Raw genomic sequence first — 23,363 nt, 5'->3', positions numbered from 1 at the left:
TTACCTCACACAGAAGGAATAAGTGCTCAACAGATTCTACCCCTTTGTTACACAAGACACAAATATTATCACCATTAGTAACAACTCCTAGTCTAATCAACCTTTCCTTAGTCTTAACTCTACCAACTAGCACAAACTATTCAAAAAGCTCAATTCTTAGGGGTACCCAGCCTCTCCAGATTGCACTTGTGAAGCTATAGCTCGTGATCTCATTTGGCAGCGTCTCCGATTGTATGACCTGCATAAAGGATTTCGTAGAAAAGATACCTTTATTATCAAACTTCCACACAACGTTATCCTCGCTCTCAGATGACAGCTTCACTGGCCCTAACCGCTCATGTAGCTGATGGACAAGTTCCAGTTCCCATTGGAATAACTCCCTCCTCCATTGGAAGTTCCAGATCCACTCCATCCCATCCCAAAACCCACAGTCCCCAATGACAGCCCGTTGTTGGCCTGATATAGAGAAGAGTCTTGGAAATCTCTCTTTCAGAGGACCACCCTGAACCCAGTTATCTTCCCAAAATCAAGTTTTCCTACCACTGCCTACCTCCATCGCCAGTCCACTAACCATTTTTTCTCGGACCTTTTGCTCTTTGACATTCAGCTGACATATGTCTTTCCAAGGCCCCCTTTTACCGGTAAAGACTGAGTTGCTAACATGACAGTAGGATTCAACTTGTTACAAGAGCAAACAATCTTCTTCCACAGCGGGCAATCCTCCTTTGAAAAACGCCACCACCACTTAAACAAAAGTGCGGTGTTCCGAAGAACGGCATCCCCAACCCCCAAGCCCCCAACCTTCTTTGGAGCCTGGACCAGCTCCCACTTAACCATCGGCATACCATTGGTTTCGTCCTCCTTGCACCACAGAAAGTTCCTTTGCAATGCAATCAGCTTGTCCGCCACCGCCTGCGGCATCTTATGCAAACTCAGGTAATACATGGGTAGGCTATTAAGTACTGATTTGATGAGGACAAGCTTCCCTGCTTTATTCAACGCCTTCGCTTTCCATAAACTGAGCTTCTTTTTCACCTTATCTATAATTGGTTTCCACATCTTCACCAGGCGCGGATTTGCCCCTAAGAAAATCCCAAGGTATCTAACCGGTAGATCAGCTTGCTGGCACCCCAGTAGGCCACACGCCTGGTCAATCCACTCTTGCTTGCAGTTCACTGAGATCAAGTTTGACTTATCAAAATTAATGCTCAGCCCATACATCAGCTCAAAACTCCGCAGCAGCCTCTTGTAATTCACGATTGTTTCCATCTCTGGCGGGCAGAACAATATTGTGTCATATGCAAATTGAAGATGTGACAGTTCAATATGATCTCCTCCTACCAACAGTGGAGCAATCTGCCCGTTCCTGATGGCTACCCCCAACATCCGATACAGAACATCCACCACAAGTACAAACAGCAGTGGAGAAAGTGGGTCTCCTTGTCTTAGTCCCCTTTCTATCTTGAACGGCTTGGAAGGTGTCCCATTTACCAGGACGGACATAGTAGCTGTAGTAACACACTCTTTCACCCAATTCCTCCACCGTAGGCTGAATCCCATCTTCTGTAGCACAATATCTACAAAACTCCATCTCACTCTATCATAAGCCTTCTGAAAATCCAGCTTGATAATAGCCACTTTCTTTTTCCGTGTCTAAACCCAATGAACTGTCTCACAGGCTATGAGTGCGCCATCATGAATCTTCCTACCTTTTACAAATGCTGTCTGAGTCTCACCCACCAACCCTGGCATAACAGACCTCATCCTCCTCACCAACACCTTGGAAATCACTTTATACACACACCCTACCATACTAATCGGCCGGAAGCCCTTCACCTCCTTTGCACCCTCCAACTTCGGTGCTAGTATCACCCAAGTTACATTCGAATCCGTTGGTAACTTAGCACTTTGGAAGAATCCTAGTACTGTCGCAATGAATTCCGGACCAATGTCCTCCCAGCATTTTTTGATGAAGTTCAAGTTATACCCATCACTCCCTGGCACTTTCGATGAACCGCAATCCCACACTGCCTCCTTGATTTCATCCTCCGATGGCAATACCTCCAATGCTTCAGCCTCCTCTCTAGTAATCTGGTTAACCAACCCATCCCTGACACCAATCCTTGGAACATATTCCTGCCGATATAGATCTTTGTAAAATCCCCTAATTGCACCTTTAATCCTGGCCTGATTCCGCACAAGTCTTCCATTGATCATCAGAGCATCAATCCTGTTATTTCTTCTTCTGGCCGAGGCAATGTGATGGAAGTACCTAGTATTCTTATCCATGTTAGCCGCATGCTGGGACCGAGACATCTGCTTCCAGTGGATTTCCTTCCTGATGTACCATTTTTCACAAAAACTCACCAGCGCCTTCCTTCTCGCCTCTGTTGTACCATCATAGATCTCATTGCTAACTAAATTGTCCAGTCTTGTGATCTCCTCTGCACACCTCATCAGTCTCTTATCCGTGTCTCTAAATGTATCCTTGTGCCATTGCCGCAGAAGACCTGTTAAAGCCTTCAGTTTACACATGAACTGAGCATCACCCAAGCTTCTCCATTCAGGTTTCACCATACTCAGAAAACCCTCATGCGTAAACCAGGAATCCAGGCTTCTGAACGGTCTAGGGCCCCCTTCAAACCTTGTCCCTTCCACAATTAACGGGCAGTGATCAGACAACCCCCGCGGACCACCTTTTAGCCGAATATCCGGGAACTTCTCCATCCATTCTACATTGACCAGAACCCTATCAATCCGACTACAGGACCGACCTCAAAACCATGTGTATTTTCTATCAGTAAGAGGTAAATCCAACAGCTGCATGTCCTCCACCCAGCTCTTAAACTCTTCCGATGTTGCCGGCACACTATTCACCCCTTTGCGATCCTCAGCTTGTAAAATTTCATTAAAGTCCTCAAAGAAACAAAATGGTACCTGACACAAACCCGCAACATAGCTGAGCTCTTCCCACACCCCCCGCTTCTCCTCCCTCCCATGGGCTCCGTACACCAAACAAAAAGCATAATGAAAATTGGTCTTGGTTAATGTGCCATCAACGCACAACCACTGCTCACCTTTATGACAATTCTGTACTTTGAACACTACATCATCCTACATCAATAATAGACCCCCAGCCATCCCTACAGACTCCACAAACTCCCACCCAACAGAACTATGACCCCACAGTTGGGCAGCATCATACTTAGTAAGCACTTCTCTTTTTGTTTCTAGCAATCAAAACATGTTCAAATTATACTTCTTCTTCAACGATTTCACCATACTTAGCTTTCCGTCTCCCCTCAACCCCCTAATATTCCAACAGCTGACAATCATTTAATCCATTTTTTACTCACTTTAGGTTTACTCTTCGGCCGACTCCTTTTTGCTTTTTCCTTTTGCTTCGCCAACCTTTTCTTTGCCTCTATTTCCTCGTTTTGTGCTTGCAGAATTCTCATAATATCGTCCTCCTCATCATACAAAAAAGCTCCCAATTCTACTGCCAGAGCCCAGGTTGCTTCATTTTCCTGCCGCTATTTTTCCTGCTTCTCCCTGTCTTCAGCACCCCCGGAACACTGCCCTGTTTCCAATTCAGCCCCCACTACTTCCCCGAACATTTCCTCACCGTTAGCCACACACTGGATGTCGTCCACTGCTGTGCGGTATGCTGCCGAGAACCTCTCCTCCCCGGTTACCCGGTCCAGGCTTGACAGGGATTCAGCACAAGGAAGCCTGCCCGTCCTCCTTCCTGCCTTGGCCGCCTGTTTCTGCCGCCAACCTGCACTTCGGGCGTTCAGTCCTCCCCTCCCCAACCCCACCATATCGCAGCCCACTCCCTCCTCCGCGCTCAGATCTGTGTCCTCCAGATCTGCCACCAAGTTCCAAGTCCCCGCCTCCAAAGCCAACCTGCCGGCGGTCGCAATTCCCCTGGCGGCGTCAGCTTTCGCGTGGAACCCTTGCCAGCCACGCAGTCCGCTCATGGGCGCCCTTCCAGCATTTGCAGATCACCCGCTGCGTTATTTCCCTCAACAAATGGAGCTCCATACACTCGGTCATCCCTCCTCCCACCCTGTTCCAGCCCACTATCCGCCCAACTGTCCCTATTCCTTGCCCAATTACCTCTCAGCCCATTTTCTTCAAGAGTGGCTGATAAACCACTATTTTATGGTTTATCTTGTGATCAATTGAGTGGATTTTATCAACTCTTTACCCACTTATTCATACTATTTGCATGAGTTTACATTCTCCTTCCTGATTTTGTGCTATAATTGAAAACATGTTTCTTTGATCTTAATTTAGCTAATTTTAAATCCTCTCTTATTACCATTCAATGCCTTGATATGTGTGTTAAGTGTTTTTAGAGATTACAGGACAGGAATGGCTTGGAGGATGGAAAGGAAGCATGCAAAAGTGGAAGGAATACAAGAAGTTGAAGGAACTGTAAAGCTGTCCGGCCTGACCTCTTCGCACTCAAACAGTCATAACTTGAGCTACAGAGGTCCAAATGAGATGATTTCAGTTGCGTTGGAAAGCTAACGTTCGGGGCTTCGATTTGATATATAATTTGCTATAGCTTCCTTGACGCCAGGTGACGCGAACACGTAAATCACGCGAACGCGTGACCTGGCAAAAGTGCAATCCGCGCAAACGCGTAGACGACGCCTCCGTGTCACTTTGCCGCGACCTGAACGTAACAGAAATCGCTGGGGGCAATTTTTGGGCTGTTTTTGACCCAGTTTTCAGCCTGGAAAATACAGATTAGAGGCTATAAAGTGGGGGAATGCATCCATTCATGATACAACAGGTCGATCATGCTTTCATAATTCATAATTTTAGGATTAGATGTAGTTTTTATAGAGAGAGGTTTTCTCCTCTCTCTTAGGATTTAGTTTTAGGATTTAGGATTATTTCTTCTTCATCACAGGTTCAATGTTCTTTTAATTTAGTTTCTCTTCTACTTTTATTTATTCTAGTACTTTGGTTTACTTATTTTTCTTATTAATTCTCTTCTTTTCCAAATTGGCTTATGAACCATTCATGTTAGGATTTTCTTTATTTGATATAAATTGAGGTATTTCAAATTTATGATTCTTATTTAGCTTTTTTTATATTCTTGGCTTTAATTGATTAACTGGAGGCTCTTGAGTTATTAAACTTATCGTGATTGTTGATTAATTTCTCTAATTAACTGGAATTCCACTAACTCTAGTCTTTCCTTAGGAGTTGGCTAAGACTTGGGAATCTAACTAATTAGTCCACTTGACTTTCCTTTGCTTTAGGTTAACTAAGTGGGGTTAAACTCAATTCTCATAAGAATAACTAGGATAGGACTTCCGAATTTTCATACTTTGCCAAGAGTTTATTTTATAGTTATTTATTTATTTTACTTGTCATTTAAATTACTTGTTCCTTACTTTCAAAACCCCCAATTTACAAAACTCATAACCAATAATGAGAACATACCTCCCTGCAATTCCTTGAGAAGACGACCCGATGTTTGAATACTTCGGTTATTAATTTTTAAGGGGTTTGTTACTTGTGACAACCAAAACGTTTGTAAGAAAGGAATTCTTGTCGGTCTAGAAGCTATACTTACAACGGAAACTTATTTGTGAAAATTCTAGATCGCGCGAGAATTTCGTTCTTCAAAATGGCGCCGTTGCCGTGGAATTGCAAACGTGTGCCTTATTATTGGTTATTGTAAATATTTGCTTTTTGCTTATTTATTTGTTTTTATTTTTGTTTTTATTTTTGCTTTTTCATAAATTAAGAGATTATTGGTTTTTATTTAGTTATTAAATTTTTTTTTCAAAAATTTGTTCTTCGTGTTCATCTTGATCTTCAAGTTGTTCTTAGTTGTTTTCTTCGTTTTGATCTAAAAATTTTAAGTTTGATGTCATTTTATTATTTTCTCTTTCCTCATTAAATTCAAAAATATCTTTTCTCTTTATTTTAATTAGATTTTCGAATTTTCTTTTTAAAAATTCAGATTTTTATTTTAAAACTTTTTTATCTTATCTTATCTTAGTTTTAAATTTCAAAATTCAAATATTTTTCAAAAATCATATCTTTTTCAAAATCTTATCTTATCTTATTTCAAAAATCAAATTTCAAATTTCAATATTTAACCCACGCGAACGTGTCACCCAGATTTTGGCAAAATGCATTTAAAACAGAGAGTTGCGCGAACGCGAGGCTGCACTCGCGCCAATCGCACAAATCAGGCCACGCGATCGCGTGACCCACGCGTTCGCATCACCTGACCTTATCGCGCACCACGCGACCGCGTCACTCACCCGTTCGCGTCGCCCGCGCAGCACAGCTTATCCAAATCAGCGCAAAAAATCTCATCTTTTCTTCCCCAATCCTAATTTTTCCCCCTCCTTTCTTGCTTACTTCTTCTTCCTTTCTTTCCCTTCTCATTTTTCTTATCTTTCATTTTATTTTACTTAATTTAATTACATATTTCATTCATTGCATCTTAATTTTGCGCATATTTTTTATTTTTTTTTCTAAAATTATTATTTTTTTCATTGGTGTTAAAATTTTCTCATTCAACTGTTACATCTTTTTGAATTATTCTGGTGCTTCATGACTTGTTTTATTCTAATTGGGTATTATTATTCATAAGTCAATGCTAATTTTTATAATACTGATATTCCTTTTGCATTGATATGCACTTACACTATTTCGCATTACCCACACCCTCTTCCATTGTTGCAATTCTTGCACTATTGATATGCCGTATGCTTCTACTGTTTTCTCACTGCATGTTGTAGCTACCATGTAATTGAGACCTTTATTATTTGGCATTACCAACCCATATTTTATTTATTATCTTTATTTCTGGGTTACTTTTTCCCCTTTTCCTCTTCTTTCAGGATGGCCACCGAGAAAGGAAAAAGGAAGAACTTCTATATGGGGGGACATGCAAGTCAATCTGCACAATCTATAGAAAAAGGCATCAGTTGGAGCAGCCCATCCACTTGTACATCTTAGCATGCATCGAGGACGGTGCAACCTTTAAGTGTGGGGAGGTCGATACCGATCTCCATGGGTTAGCTATTTTCTTCTTTCCAACACCATTGTTTTATTTTCTTTGTTTGTTCATTATTGCATTTGCATGTTTAATTGCATGTTTGTTTGATTTTATGCATTTAGCTACTGCTTGGTTAAAGTAATGAGTTTCTTCTAAGACTCTATTTTTGAAAAAATTTCACTAATTTAAATCAAAATTTTTGTGTTAAATTTGTTTGAAGTTGTATTTGGAACATAGTTTAAAAAGTTAAGAACACACAACCCGTGAGATTTTGAGCTTATTTATATGGTTACATTATTTAACCATAAATATTTTATTCTTGTGTGTTTACTTCTCTATGATTGTAATCTTTATTTTGTTTCATCCTATATGTCCAATGTTTAATGTGTTACATGCTTGCATATGATTGAGGCCATTGTTTGATTTTAGCTCACTTATCCCAAATAAGCTTACCCTTTAAATCACCCTTGTCAGCCACTTTGAGCCTTTTAATCCCCATTTGTTTTGTATTTTACCACATCACTAGCCTTAAGCAGAAAAACAATTAAATATCCCAATTGAATCTTTGGTTAGCTTAAGATAGGGATTGTGTAACAATTAAGTGTAGGAAAACTGTGAGAACATGGGTTAATAAGAGAATGTGTTACGTTTTTACTTTGATAAAATATTGGAAATTTGGGTACCTACTCATGTGAGACTAGAAAAATCAAAAATCCATGTGCATTGATAAGCTATGTTTATTTTCATGTTAAAAAAAATCCAAAAAAAAAATCCAAAAAATATTCAATAAATAAGTAAATAAATAAGGGGACAAAATTACCCCAATACTAAGTTTAATAATAAAAGATCAATGCACATGTGATAAATTAAAAAGAAAAGTTGATACATGAGTATGTGATGCAAAAGTAGAAATTTTGGGTAGCTAGGCATGATTCTAGAGTTATATAGAGTGTATGTATGTTAGGTGAGAGCTTGGTTAGTCAAAGATTCAATTTATAGCTCACTTAGCCATATATATACCTTTACCCTTACCTTAACCCCATTACAACCTTGAAAAAGACCTCATGATATTTGCATTGGTACATTAAATAATGTTGATTGGTTAGGTGAAGAACAAAAGTTTAGAAAGCATGATTAGAGAAGAGTAGAGTGATTACCCTATACACTTGAGAGACTAGAGTGCATATACATTATCAGTGAGGATTTAGTGCTTAATTCTATGTTCCCTGCTTTCATGAGCTATCTTCTTACAAGTTTACTTGTCTTTATTTTATATGATTTTAATAAGTGAAATTTGAATTATTTTTGTCTTGGATAACTTATTTACTTTTAACCAAGTAGGTAGAAATATTTTGCGTGTAGTTGCATTCATATAGATAGGTTGCATTTTATATTAATCTACCAGTCCTCTTCATCTTTATAGCTTCTCTTGAGCTTAGCATGAGGACATGCTAATGTTTAAGTGTGGGGAGGTTGATAAACCACTATTTTATGGTTTATCTTGTGCTCAATTGAGTGGATTTTATCAACTCTTTACCCACTTATTCATACTATTTGCATGAGTTTACATTCTCCTTCCTGATTTTGTACTATGATTGAAATCATGTTTCTTTGATCTTAATTTAGCTAATTTTAAATCCTCTCTTATTACCATTCGATGCCTTGATATGTGTGTTAAGTGTTTTCAGATATTACAGGGCAGGAATGGCTTGGAGGATAGAAAGGAAGCATGCAAAAGTGGAAGGAATACAAGAAGTTGAAGGAACTGCAAAGCTGTCCGGCCTGACCTCTTCGCACTCAAACGGTCATAACTTAAGCTACAAAGGTCCAAATGAGATGGTTTCAGTTGCGTTGGAAAGCTAATGTCTGGGGCTTCGATTTGATATATAATTTTTCATAGCTGCCCCGACGCCAAACGACGCAAATGCGTAGATCACATGGATGCGTGACCTGGCAAAAGTGCAATCCGCGCAAACGCGTGTACGACACCTCTGCGTCACTTTGCCGCGACCTGAACGTAACAGAAATCGCTGGGGGGTGATTTCTGGGCTGTTTTTGACCCAGTTTTCAGCCCGGAAAACACAGATTAGAGACTATAAAGTGGGGGAATGCATCCATTCATGATACAACAGGTCGATCATGCTTTCATAATTCATAATTTTAGGATTAGATGTAGTTTTTAGAGAGAGAGAAGTTCTCTCCTCTCTCTTAGGATTTAGGATTATTTCTTCTTCATCACAGGTTCAATGTTCTTTTAATTTAGTTTCTCTTCTACTTTTATTTATTCTAGTACTTTGGTTTACTTATTTTTCTTATTGATTTTCTTCTTTTCCAAATTGGCTTATGAACCATTCATGTTAGGATTTTCTTTATTTGATATAAATTGAGGTATTTCAAATTTATGATTCTTATTTAGCTTTTTTTATATTCTTGGCTTTAATTGATTAACTGGAGGCTCTTGAGTTATTAAACTTATCGTGATTGTTGATTAATTCCTCTAATTGACTGGAATTCCACTAACTCTAGTCTTTCCTTAAGAGTTGGCTAGGACTTGGGAATCTAACTAATTAGTCCACTTGACTTTCCTTTGCTTTAGGTTAACTAAGTGGGGTTAAACTCAATTCTCATAAGAATAACTAGGATAGGACTTCCGAATTTTCATATTTTGCCAAGAGTTTATTTTATAGTTATTTATTTATTTTACTTGTCATTTAAATTACTTGTTCCTTACTTTCAAAACCCCAATTTACAAAACTCATAACCAATAATAAGAACATACCTCCCTGCAATTCCTTGAGAAGACGACCCGAGGTTTGAATACTTCGGTTATCAATTTTTAAGGGGTTTGTTACTTGTGACAACCAAAACGTTTGTAAGAAAGGAATTCTTGTCGGTCTAGAAGCTATACTTACAACGGAAACTTATTTGTGAAAATTCTAGATCGCACGAGAATTTCGTTCTTCAGTGGCTATTGGGCCACGGGACCCCAAGCCCAACTCATCCCTCCCCACTTTACTCCATCTATCATGGGAACACCACAAACGGCCCATATCATAGATAGCACATTGACTAACTTCTCTTCCCTCTGTACCACACACCTCTATAACCGTTCTCTCAGACTCCTCTTCCGTATTCATCTCAAGTCCCTTAGAAACCGCACCTCCTTCCTCCTTGGTACAGCTAATTGAATTTAGTACCTTCTTCCCCTTTTTGAATTCAAATAATCAACGTTAACATCATTTAACAGCACATCTTGAATTACTAATATGTCATTGTCTTTATCAGCCTCCATTACACCGCCTTGAATCAAATCCGCCGCCAGATCCCACTGCACCGCCACCGTCGGCAGGCCCTTACCATGGGTGCCAGAAATTCCGTTCGCAGCACAGGACATGGTACTCCCCCCCCCCCCCCACAAGCCTCCGATCCCCCCTCCTTCACGAAAACTTCATATACCGCATTCTCAACCGAGATATGAACCCACTCTCGTATTATGTCAAACACCCGTGTCTCCACTTGGACCCTTCCAGTTCGAAACGACACACCTTCCTCTACCGGTACGTCACACTGAAGCACCTCACCCCATTGTCGTGCTTCTGTTCTAATCGTCTCCGGAGACCAAACATGCAGAGGAATTCCATAGCACTCCAACTACACTCTTCGAGTGTCACAGCGGTCCGCCTCCTCCCAACGCCACACTCTATGAAAGACATGCAGCAAAGTATTCAGTCTGAAAGTAAATGCCTCGTCCGCATGTTGCACAGTATCAAAGGTTAGCAACACTTTGCATGCCCCAATCTCCCTGATGTCCACAATGTGTGGCATATTCGTACACACCATGTTCTTCAAAGATTTTGGATCCAAAGGCTTCAAGGTTAACCCCACCAAGCTCCTCCTCAACCAACTCATATTTGCCTCGACGATGGCCACCTCAATTCTTTTCGTACCTCCATTACCCGAATAGGTTTCCAGTTGCTTACTCCCTGGCTGTTGCTCTACTAATGGGGCAGGAGCTACCTCTTTCCCCCTACGAGAGTCCTCTGGCCCTCTTCCTTGCTTGCTCCCCGAGTCCATATTCCCCAGTCGTGCCCGCGTCTGTCCAGACCTTCTAAACTTGGCTTCTCCGACGTTAATCACCCTCCCCCGTAATCGCCATTGGTTCATCTCGGTAACAGCCTTGAGAGTGCCTCCTTTTGTTGTGTAATGGACAAAGGCAAAGAGATAGATCTGGCCATTCTTCTATTTCCGACAGAGATAGATGTCATTGATCCTTCCCGTCCAACCAAACAAGTGATACAATTCCCTCCTAGAAATATCCTCCGGTAGATTATCCACAAACACCGAGAAAGAGTCCTTCTCCAAGCGCTGATATTCTTCACGATTCCAAACTCTAGGATCTTTTGCGATTGGCTGAAAGCCCCCTACCTCGCTCCCCCTAGTGTCCCCCCCCCCGCCCTCTCGTCCTCTCAAACGCTCATAGTGTAAACGAGATAAGATAGATGTATGCGATATGTATTTATCTCGTTTAAAACTGTAAACAAGATATATGATATCTCATTTACACTGTAAACGAGATATATGTATTTTTTTAAAATAGAAATAATAAAAATATTAATAATATCAATAATCCAAACTTTTGTCATGCAATTAGTACATAAAAAAGTTGGTAAAAGAGATTAAAATAGATATGTTTGATCAATTTTAGTCTATTTTAAATTATAGGAATTAACACGTTTACTTGGAAACCATTAAACTGCCCACTGTTAATACGGTTATTTCTTTTCTAACTACCACTGTTTAAAAATTTAAAATATAATTTAAGTATACGTGATTTATTTAATAACCCAATTAATGCATGTCACTACTCTATTGGTATATAATATGAAACCTCTTTTACTTGAATTATATTTCAAATTTTTATGTACTCCCATCCAATAAAAAAAATTTATATGTACTTCCCACTTCCGTACAAACGAAAAAAATAGGTGAATATGGAAGAAACAAATATATTATAACTACCATTATTAATAGTGTGCTAGAAATATATTTGTAACTACCCATTACTATTTACATGTGAATTAATGGATAGTTACAAATATATTTCCACTTTCCAGCACACTATTAATAATGGGTAGTTATAAATATATTTTTAACTATCCATTAAATAAATCACGTGTAAATAGTAATGGGTAGGTACAAATATATTTGCAGCACACTATTAATAATGAGCAGTTACAAATATATTTTTAACTATACATTATTAATATATTTGTTTCTTTCATATTTAAGTAAAAAAGATAAAAATTATATACCAATAGAGTAATGACATGTATTAACTGAGTCATTAAATAAATTATATTTTAAATTTTTAAACAGGGTAGTTAGAAAATAGGTAACCGTGTTAATAGTGGACAGTTTAATGATTTTCAAGTAAATGTGTTAATCCTATCATTTAAAATGTACTAAAATTGATCAAACATATCCATTTTAATCATTTTAAACGAGATATATATCTCGTTTACAGAGATAAACACGTGTCGCATACATTTGTCTTATCTCGTTTACACTGTAAACGAGATACATGCAAAATTATCACTAAGAAAAGGGTATTTATTTCGGCAAATATTTTTAAAATTATTTATTTTGGTAATTATTATATTTATTTAATTTATAAAAATAAAAAATCCTAGTTTAAGTGGCTAATTCACACAATTTGAGTACAGTCTTCTATCTTTGTATTATGCTATAAGATTTTTATTGTATTTTTATTTTTTTTATAATAACATATCTTTATATAATGTTATAGGATTCCTTTTAACCTTAACTTTTCATATTCTTTTATCCTTTATTTTTGTGTAGGTTACACTATTACTTTCAATGTTAATGTTAAATTTTTTTAATATATAAAAATTTAATTAAAAACTAATTCATTCTCTTCTTCTTTCATATTCATTACTCACTTTTATATTTTTTCTTACTATATAAATCAACATTTATTTCACACATTTTTTTATCTCCTCTCGCAGAATCTCATACCTTTTTCTCTTTTTTGCTTCTCTCTCTCAATTCTTGCTAACTTTTTGCACAATTAGAATTTAGTAGATAATTATAGTTTTATTTTTATTTTTTTTAATTTGTTAAACGTATGTATTAAGTGAGTATATCCATTAGTTTTTCTATTTCTTTGTGTAATTGTATTCATGAGTTATATATTATTTTTATCGCCTATATATAATTTCTTTTTCCTTTCAATCATTTATATTTTTTTAATATCATTTAGTTGTAGTAATATCGTTGAAAATACATGTCATAATTCATGAAAAATAAAATTAAAAAATTAAATATCATTTTTAACTATCAAAACATTAATAATATTCATATTGGTATTTTATCTAATAATTTTATTATTGTACTATAATATGTAAATATAACCTAAAAAGATAAACAAAAATAAACAAAACTAACTATTTAAAAATAAAAATAAAAATTAATTATATAAAATTAGATGAATAAACTTCAATTGAATTTTTTTATTACTTACACAAATCACAAAATAGTTTCACAATCATTCTTAGACATTTTATTTAGGGATAAGTATTGTTTTGATCCCTCAGAAAATCTCCTGTTATTACATTCATCATCGGATGAAATGGGTGTATGCAACGCCTCGGACTCATACTCAAATACAATTTTCTCCATTTCTGTTGGCACTTCACTGACATAGAATCTCCCTACCCCTGCATTATCCGGCTACATACCAGGATTATCATCACCACCTCCTTGATCATTTGGCCCATCAGTCCCCTGACCACCAGCATTAGTGCCTGCACTATTTTCTCCTCTTACATTCACCCTTGTCCTATGCTGAACCATCTTCTTTCCAACCTTAAACTTTTTCTTTGACCCTTGCCTCCTTGCAACTGGCTTTTTCGGAGTCACTACCTTTTTTTCACCCATTGGTACTTCTTTTTCTCTTACAACCAGCGACCCCTCCATTACTGTTATTTTTAGTACTATAGGTCTCTACTCCAGCTGGTGGAGGTTTGTACAGCACATCTTCCGTGCTTTCGTACCCGTCATTTGATGAAGAGAATGTCTTCAGTTCCTCTAAAATCCCATCCACATCCACATCCACTACCCCGTCACTATTCTTGCCAGCATCTTCAACGACCTTAAGGACATCGACTTCGTGATCAAAGTATATATGGAACTCAGAAGTCTTTTGGTTCTTCAATATGTTCTCTCGCATTGCATTTATTCCTGCATCTCCAGTTAACATGTTCAGTCCAGACTCAATGTCGCTACTTGTGGGATCATACCAGTATACTTCCTTATATGACTGGTATCCCAAACCCTTAAATAACATTACAAGGTCTCTGAAGTTCACAAAGTCCAGGTCCATCTCAGGGAACCTCTCTTCCTTCCCATTTTGATAAACCAAGGCTCCATCACTTTCTCTGACAAAGTTACCTCCATGGTGAAAAATCGGGACCACAAAAACATCAACCATCTGAAATTAACCAATTATCAACAACATGTCAGTCCAAAAACAGTTACAAAAAATATAAACAAAATCCCTTTCCTCGAACACAATCCCTCCTTCTAATCCTACGCACGTTTTCAAAAGAGTTTTTCCCCTTCATTACACCACTGTTACCCACACTCTCAACATGCACACACATTGCCTTCACCCTTTGTTCACACCACAATAACCAAACCTTAAACGCTAAGCATCACGATCTTACTTTCTGATGAAGACAGCAATTACGACCTCAACAGAAACTTCCTTCTGAGCCTCCCGCATCAACTTCACCACACACCGATTGCTCTTCCACGTAGTGTAATTTTTGGAGGGAGAAACAGGGGGAGGGGCTTTGATCATTTGTCTTCTTAGGTTTTCAATAATTCAAAAGAGCAAACATGGGTGTTATGGGTATTTGCATATGGGAATTAAACTATGTTTGGAGGAGTGAGGGATAAACGGCGTCGTTTTGGAGTCTGGAGACTAATATGTCCTATTTTCAAATGATCTAGCCCATGTGTCATCCCATAACGGCCAGATCAATGCCACAAGAGACACGTCAACGTTTTCCGACAGGGCTAACGTACTGAGTTTAACCCGGAAGGGAGGAGGCAGGGTAGATTTGTCCACATTTTTAAAAAGTCAGGAACATGAATATATTTTTCAATCATCGGACACAAAAATGTCCACGAAAAAAAAAATCAAAGACCTATTTATCCTTTTCTCTAAATCTAATTTATATTATTATTCAATTAAATTACAAAATAACAGTTAAACACAATTATTATCTATATTAAAACGGTATATTTATTTATCTTTTTGTTGAATAATAAAATATTATTGAATCATATATAAATTATCAAATTAAATAAATATATTGTACAATATTTTTACAAATTAATTTTTAAGTTTAATATTAATTTACATATTATCTAATATATCCCTAAACAATATATATAGCATTTTAAATTTATACTATATAATATAATTAATTTAGCTCTCCGCGTATCCGGTGAGTCTTAATCTTAGTTTATATGGTTGTAATCAACACTTGTAAAGTCTACATGAGACTTTTCAAGTATCACTGTTCCAAATCTTGGGAAGTTACATTACATGAAATGGAAAGCCAATTCACTTGAAACCAACTCAAATGTTATATCAAACAATATATCCACTTCCTGCCTGCTATAGCTTGGTGCATTCTTATACACAACCTTACTTTGTCCGAACCAACTCGAGCGGCAATGTTTCCATTGCTAGCTGAAATTTCATAAAGGAAATTGGAAAATAAAAGGATCCTTAATAAAGTGAAGAACAATAAATGACAAATGAACTGCTATTTGGGGAAAATGGAACTGAATTTACCCAAAGTTTTGGAGTTCCGGAGTCAGTCTTCTTATGCAGTTGAGATAGCTCTGACTGAAAACTTATGACAATGGCAACTTTGAACTCAATTGAGAAGGGACTGCATGGAAATAGAGAGAGAATAAAATAAAACAATAGACATCAATCAAGCCATCAAGATTTGGAGTGTAGGATCCAAGAATTTTCACAAGCAAATATGAAACAATTTATTATAAGGTTATTTATGAAATGGAAATATAGTTTACCGAGTATCCTTGAGCACATCACATGCAAAAAGTTACAACAATTACTATTGTGCAATACACTGAATGGAAATTATCAAGAACAAGACACTTACCCAGCAAAAGTTGTTGGACACGTCAGAAGCCGTGGAAGTATTACATAGATAGGTATAGTCAAATTATGGCATACATCTCCATCTGCTATCTGATAAATGGAAAGGGAGTTAAAACATTGTTTTAATTTCAAATGCTTTTAAATTTGTATCACTTGCCTGGGTCGTTTGTATCAAAGATGTTTCAGTTGCAATTTTCTCCCCAAGAAGAATGGACTCAACACGAAACAACTGAATGTCGATTGAGTGAATCGGAACTGCAGATGTTTCTACAGTTAACTCACCACTAATAGGACCAGCCAAAGAACACTGAGAAGAGATCTTCCCCATCACCCGAAATCCACCTATTCAACAATACATCAGCATTAACCTCATGATTTTTTCCATTAAAATGTTTGCAAATACTATTATTCAAGTTCATTACCAACAAACACAAGCAAGTTAATATCTGCCACAGTAAATGAGAAATGTGAAAGCAATAAGATAAATGGTTTTAACGAAGCCTGAGTAGAAAGTATACCCTTAAATAAAAGAACAACACACCAGATTTTAATTCAGGAAGCAGAGAGTGTCGTTGAGTGTCCTGGGTTATGTAGAAGATGACCATTTCTGGAGGAATTGGCCGTTGTAGAAGATCAGCTGAAAAAATCCACAAACAAAAGAAATACTAGTAGTTTAATCATGATTACGTGAATAAATGTATAAAAACAGAACATTTGATTGCAACGAACTTATACCTTTATCACTTTCAACAATGAACTCCATTGTTGTTGATAAAGATTTATGTAAGTATCCGCGAGTCACATCTACAGTCACCAAATACTATAAAGGCTATCAATCACCAACTGTCGAAATTAGTTGATAAGTTAAATAAATAAAACAGAGACTTACATGTGTAAAATGAGTTAATTTTGATCAATTTTCAATTCTAAGAATTTACACCATCAGTGAACCATATGGCATCACCAAACTTTATTAGTGTAAAAATATTCAACCTTGATTAAGATCAAAGCCAACTTCTTTACCAAATGTCAAAAAGAGAGATAATAATCAATAGTATGAATGGTGGTGAAAATTTAATCATGTAGATCAGTCGGCTAAGAAAGCATCTTCCATTACATTACCTGGATACTTATATTTGCCCCATGGAAAGTCTCATAAAACTTTTCCAAATTTTCACCTTGCTGTCTAAGGGTCACCGAAAATGGTATCTGCCACAAGATTGCAAACCTTTAAATGAATATGAACACAGTGAACTAGGTTAAATCAAATTAATAGGAAAACCTGTCAAATATGGTACTAAATTTTCACTCAAAAGAACATTATAGTATGTCAAATATTATTTTGTTCAGAAAAGCCAACTTAAGACAGGAACTGCAAGAACAAATCCAACTATGTTATTCGAACAGTGAGATCAGATTTGTTTCGTAGGACAGTATCATATTTTTGGCAAAAATGAGAAAGTAAATCCAGATGAGACAAGACACTCATTAAGGGGTAAAATCATATAACAAAACAGCTTCTTAAAAGCTTAATCTTCCAGATGGTTGCAAGTCTAGAAATCAGATATTTAATTGAACTTCACCATAATTATGAGAAAACCTCTGCAGAATCACATATGGTTATGCTTATCTTTTTATCAAGTTAAATTCCTCTATCCCCAAAACAAGAACCTCATGCACCAGGCCCACCTCTTTGGAAAACAAAACACAATGGGCTAGCTCAATATCTTATCCACTTGACAGCTGATACTAGATATCATGCCTTAAATAAGATAAGTAGTCTAAAAGACAAAACTGTAATAAATAGAAACTTCTATTCATTCACTAATGATATATTACCTCTGTTGTGCCCGAAGCAATCTTTCCAGAAGGTTTAACCTCGATGGTCCTATTCCTGTTTACAAGTTAGTCATAACAAGTTTCATATTTTCCTCTCTAACACCAGAAATTCCTTGAGTGCTATTAGCAAAGTATCAGCTTGAATGAAAGTGATCATGCAAAGCATAATTGTTATCAACCAACTTCGCGATGGCGTTTATGTTGGTCCCAACTAGTTTTTAGGGAAATGATAATGCCACTTCCATTTTTGATAATGCCACTCCACACATGATTCTTTTGCATTGTATATTTTTATGAATTTGTGGAAAAAAGAAGTGGGATTATCAAAATTGGAGTGGAAATATTCATTTCCTAGTTTTTATCTAAAGCATTTAAACTTTTTTATTTGCAAAAAAAAAAAAAACATTAACTCATTATTGCAATATTGAATGTAACTCTTTTCAATTACAATATATCCCAATGATGTTGTTATTTACAATTATAAACTCAATGTTTTATTGTGCCATTTAAGTTTAATAATAATTTGAAAATCAAATCAAACATTAAGTCTATCAGAATTTTGGAGATCACAAATTTCAGCAGAGGCAGCGATGACAGTTTAAGACACATCGGAGGCAGAGGCGGTGGGGTTGTGCCGTGGTGAGGGCGAGGGGTTTAGGTGGAGGTGGAGGGTGGTGGTAGTGGGGTCATGAGGGACAAATTGGTCCTGACCAATCCTAATCCCCCTCTAGCACGACACTTAAATGGTCATTTCATCACAATAACAAGCCAGCTAGGAAAGTTTTGTTATCAGTTCACGGTGGATTTCACAAAAAGGGCTATGTTGTCTCACGACAAACAGGATCAAGGGCCAAATTGTCCTGTTTTTTTTTTGTAATGCGTCGCATTTTCCTCTAGGAAGATATACACGGACCAAATTGGGTGTTTACTCGCAAAATTAACAAATTACAGGGATAATTTGCGAATTTTAAAAGCATAAATACAAGTTGAGTTACACACTGTTGGATCTAAAAGTAAACAACCTAACAGCTAAAATTAAAAGCAAACTTAGAGGACTAATGTTAGCCCCAAATAAATCTGGGACCAACAGAAATGCCACCCACTTTCACCATCAAAAAGAAAACAATAGATGATACAATGTACTCACGAATTCTTCTTATCATTACTATCTTCTTGTTTATATATATATATAAAGTATCGTCGCTCATGAAGATTTACCTAGTCAAAGACCGGTAAGTTAATCACAGTCACATAGAAACTGAATCAAATCCCAAATAAGCAGACTGATCTGCAAATCTATAATTACAAGGTTATGCATTACGGTTGGCTCATCGAGAAAGATCATATATGCAAAAATGAATAAGGTAGAAATCATTTACAATTTGTTATTTTGTTTAGACAAGGAAGCAAGAAATCAATAACACTATTTGCCATATTTTGAAAGGAAAAGAAAATCAACAACATCAATAAAATTCACACTCTGCTTGTCAAATTACACAGTAAGAGAACAAGAAACAAACTTACAAAATAGGGATTGGCTTAATAACTCCATAGAGTGACTCAACAACCCCAGCTGATCCTCCACGAACCTTCACCATACACAACAATAAGGCCAACAAAACCATGAATTAAAGCTTCAATAAAATACAAACTATAAGGTTTGCGTCTTTTTGGTGTAACGAAAGAAAAGGGTGAACCTGCATGTTGACGGATCCTTTGAGAGTAAGGCGAATTCCATAGTGGGAAATTGAAGACTGCGTTTTGATGATGATTTTGCCTTCCAGTGCATCCTGAAGTCAAATTCCCAATCAATAATCGATTAAGAACATTTGAGAGAGAGAGAGAGAGAGAGAGAGAGAGAGAGAGAGAGAGAGAGAGAGAGAGAGAGAGAGAGAGAGAGAGAGAGAGTGAGTTACCGAAGGGCGATAAATACGATTGAAGCGCGAGAGTTTGAGGTCGATAGACATCGCAACTAACTAAAAAACAAACAAGCACTGGTCACTGGCTCTGTGGCTCACGAGTTATGAGCAAGGTTCTGAAAACCGAACCGGTCATCAAACCGCTCTAGTCACTGGTTTACTGGTCCAACCGGTCTAACCGTGGTTCAACCAGAAAAACCGTTCCATGATAAAATAATAAATAAATTATAAATAAACATCATAAAATATCTTTCAAATTTAAAACCCTACACAAACTATCAGTCTATCACCAACTAAATGTAATTAATTAATCATCAAAATATGCAAAATTAACATCATTATACTTCCATTAAAAATAATGGGATTGAATTGCAGTGCACAAGTTAAAGATAGACAATATTGCCTTAAAGTAATTGAGTCAAAAAGTAAAACAAAACAGGCCTTTTTAATTCTTTTATGCTTGTAGGCTTCAATACAATCATTACCATACAGAGGAACTTTCTTGAAGGAATTTATGGCAACCAAAATAGGCCCTTCTTTTGTCTGAATTGTACAAGATATGATTAACAAGGTTAAATATTGTAGTTAATCAGACCAAAAAAGAACATTTCCCAGTTGTCTCACTGAGTCCAGCCAAATGGAACAAACATCACTGTGTACTAGCATAATTCTAGATCAGACTCAGTTCCAGAAGATGTTATCTTCACCAGCTCCCAATTCCCATTTGAAAGTTGAAGCCAACACTGAACCTTTTGAAACAACGAACTTCAGAAGTAAGGGAAAGAAATAAAAAATTCTAAACTATCCATGTCTTACTAATAATGAGAACAGAAAAACTCAATCTCTTGAACTCAATAATTACATCAGTTATCCAACTAAATAATTGCATCACAGTTATCATAAACTGATTTCAAAGCCTAGAAGCAGAGTGAAATTAAAAACATGAAGCATATAATAAATCAAAAGATCACCAATTGCAATTTTTTAATAAGAACAGAAGTTAAGAACAATGAAAAATGAAGAAAGATTAACATTTTTCAACCCAATTTTAACAAAGCTCATCACAATGATTAACAACAACAAAAAACACTGTAGGAACAGTGAATCAGTAACATGGGCAGTGCAAATTTAAAATTTAAAAGTTATCAATTTAAAATCTATCATCAAATACAATCAGTGAGCAAAGCCAATCAACCAAGCATGACTGAGCATTCTGTTACGATTCTGTTACTGGGAAGCAACAAATTCAAGTTACAGCAACATATTTAACAAATCTTAATAAAGTCCCGATTTAGAGCAAAATTTAGATCAGCAACAAGGCAAATTTATTGATTAGCAATTCAGCAACATGCACAAATACAGGGAGAAGGAAATTTGGAAAAGAGAGAACAGGGAAGCGATGGTTCAGGGACTCACCAACGGTTGACGGCGAGTCGGCAACCACCCCACAGAAGGCGACGAAGCAAGAGACAACCCCACGAGTTGCTTCTGCCGCCGGCGACGAGACAGACGAACCACGAGATGCCAGTGACCGAGACGAGACTCGAGTGACACTGGGAGGCAGAATCGAGCAGAGACAACCACGGACAACGAGCAGCAACCAACGTGCACAGCTCGAGCACTCACTGGCGGAGGGAGGCGCGAGCAGCCGAGCACAGAGGAGAGAGGCGAGATGCGAGCACACGACGCGGAGGATCCGGAGAGAGGCCCGAGACCACGAAGACGGTAGTTCTTGAGTGCGTCGGACGGCGGCAGCAGTCTCTCACTCCGACAGACGGCGACAACGATTGGTGGAGGCTGCTAGGGTTTGTTTCTTCGGTGGAGGCTTAGGGCATTTGCTGAAGGAAGGAGTTGGAGAAGGGGGGATAAGTGGATAACGCGTGCAATCTTTTCCCTTTCCGACCGACCGGTTACCGGCCGGTTCAGCGGTTCTCGAATGGTTTTAGATTGTGCGGTTTCACATTGGACTGGATCTTTTCTTTATCGGTCCGATTGAACCGGTTTGACCGACCGGTCCAATCCGATTTTCAGAACATTGGTTATGAGTTTAGTTTTGAGAATGCAACACTCCACTTCATTTCCTATTATACATTGCTCCGGTAACCTTAGCAACATAGAGGTTAAAATTATGCTCTGTTGTAAATACATATAAAGAGGAAAATATCACATCGGTGTTCCACATATTCTAATTCTGGTCAAATTGATTTTTGTTATTGACAAACTAGTTTTTGAATGATTTTAAAATTTGACAAGCATATCCATAAATTCATCAGAGTGCAATTCTAACGAAAATGTTTGGTAGATCGGGTATCGGACGGATCAGGTTGGTATGCTGGTTGGTGATGAGGGGTCTCGTCTCGTCGTGAACTACCGGTCTGGTGTAGGCGGGGTCCCGAGCACTTCTTGTAGAGGGGGGTGTCACCTGCAAAGACACTCCGACGCTCTAGTCAGTAATGTGCAGGTGAAAAGGGGGGAGAGTGATGTGTGACGTACCTTGAGGGAAGGGTAAAACCTTCCCCTTATATACTGTGTCAGAAGTGGGCCCTACAAGGACAGGCCCACTTTTTTCGAGACGTTCTCCCACAGCTGTAAGTGAGCTGTCTGGGACGCGTGTCCGGGTCGGTTGCGGGGCGCCTCACCCTTGACCGTTCAGGTCGAGTGGGCTCTTGGGTCGGGCCGACCCGTGGAGGGTTTGGGCTAGGCCGTAACAGTGCTCCCACGCGCCAGTGATAGTCGTGGGAGCTATTAGTGGCGTGTTATTTCACGTTCCATGCATCGTCGTCAGGTCGGCCGCCCGTGGAAGGGACATGCCCCCTGCGCGCGTGTCTCTTGGTTGTTGAGGCAACCGTTCGCCGCTTCGTTCTTCGCGCTGAGCATTAAATGCTCATAATGGGTTGCAAAACCCCATGCGCAAATACTATTTTGCCCCCAAGTCTTTCGCGCTTCCTGAGTGGCGGTTTTAAACAGTTTGCCTCAACTTTTTTCTCCTTTACACTCCTGTTTCTTCCATCTCCCTGCTATCTCCCTCTTCTTCTTTCAAAAATTTCAGAGCGTTGTTGCAGTATCCTCGTGTATCTTCCCTTCATCCTTCTCAGTTTTCGCAACAAATTCAGGTAATCCTTGGACCTCTCTCTTTTCTGCTTCGTTGTTGTACGCTTGTTGTTTGTATTTGCTTTGTGTTCTTGCTGTCTTGTTTGGTTTTTGTTGCTAGATGACCTTTTAGTGCTAAGTAGATGTGTTAGGGGAGGGGTACCATTCCAGGGTAGGTTTTTAGGTGGCTTGCGTGATAGGTGTAGCTTTGGCCATGCTTGATCTTAACTGTTGAATAGGGTGGACATAGTTT

General features: G+C 38.0%; 1 protein-coding gene across 6 annotated transcripts; it reads right to left on the bottom strand.

Moving 5' to 3' along the window:
• Nucleotides 1-15,518: 15,518 nt before the first annotated feature.
• LOC112783209 (uncharacterized) lies at nt 15,519-21,883 on the bottom strand. 6 transcript variants are annotated; one of them, XM_025826020.3, is made up of 13 exons: nt 21,437-21,883; nt 20,506-20,769; nt 20,018-20,077; nt 19,799-19,891; nt 19,626-19,690; nt 18,102-18,156; nt 17,385-17,471; nt 16,998-17,082; nt 16,804-16,899; nt 16,420-16,604; nt 16,264-16,352; nt 15,927-16,026; nt 15,519-15,821 (listed from the first exon to the last, which is right to left on the bottom strand). In XM_025826020.3, the coding sequence occupies exons 2-13, from the start codon at nt 20,506-20,508 to the stop codon at nt 15,777-15,779; spliced, it is 963 nt and encodes a 320-aa protein (XP_025681805.1). In that variant the 5' UTR covers nt 20,509-20,769; nt 21,437-21,883; the 3' UTR covers nt 15,519-15,776. The 6 variants fall into 6 exon arrangements, with proteins under 6 accessions (XP_025681805.1, XP_072086630.1, XP_072086631.1 ...); XM_072230529.1 differs by having other exon boundaries at nt 16,264-16,348; nt 16,416-16,604; nt 21,437-21,874; XM_072230530.1 differs by lacking the exon at nt 20,506-20,769 and having other exon boundaries at nt 16,264-16,348; nt 16,416-16,604; nt 21,437-21,880.
• Between the last annotated feature and the right edge of the window lie 1,480 nt (nt 21,884-23,363).

This window comes from Arachis hypogaea, chromosome 20 (genome assembly GCF_003086295.3).
Source record: "Arachis hypogaea cultivar Tifrunner chromosome 20, arahy.Tifrunner.gnm2.J5K5, whole genome shotgun sequence".
NCBI classification, from domain to species: domain Eukaryota; kingdom Viridiplantae; phylum Streptophyta; class Magnoliopsida; order Fabales; family Fabaceae; genus Arachis; species Arachis hypogaea.
The sequence above is the reverse complement of the archived record's forward strand: the minus strand, read 5'-3'. Positions and strand labels throughout refer to the sequence as shown.

Excerpts from the sequence above, each read along its gene's own strand:
- LOC112783209 (XM_025826020.3), bottom strand. Across the intron at positions 18,157-19,625 it reads ATTAAGCCAATCCCTATTTT|GAATAGGACCATCGAGGTTA; the intron begins GTAAGTTTGTTT and ends ACTTGTAAACAG. Across the intron at positions 15,822-15,926 it reads CCGGAACTCCAAAACTTTGG|CTAGCAATGGAAACATTGCC; the intron begins GTAAATTCAGTT and ends ATGAAATTTCAG.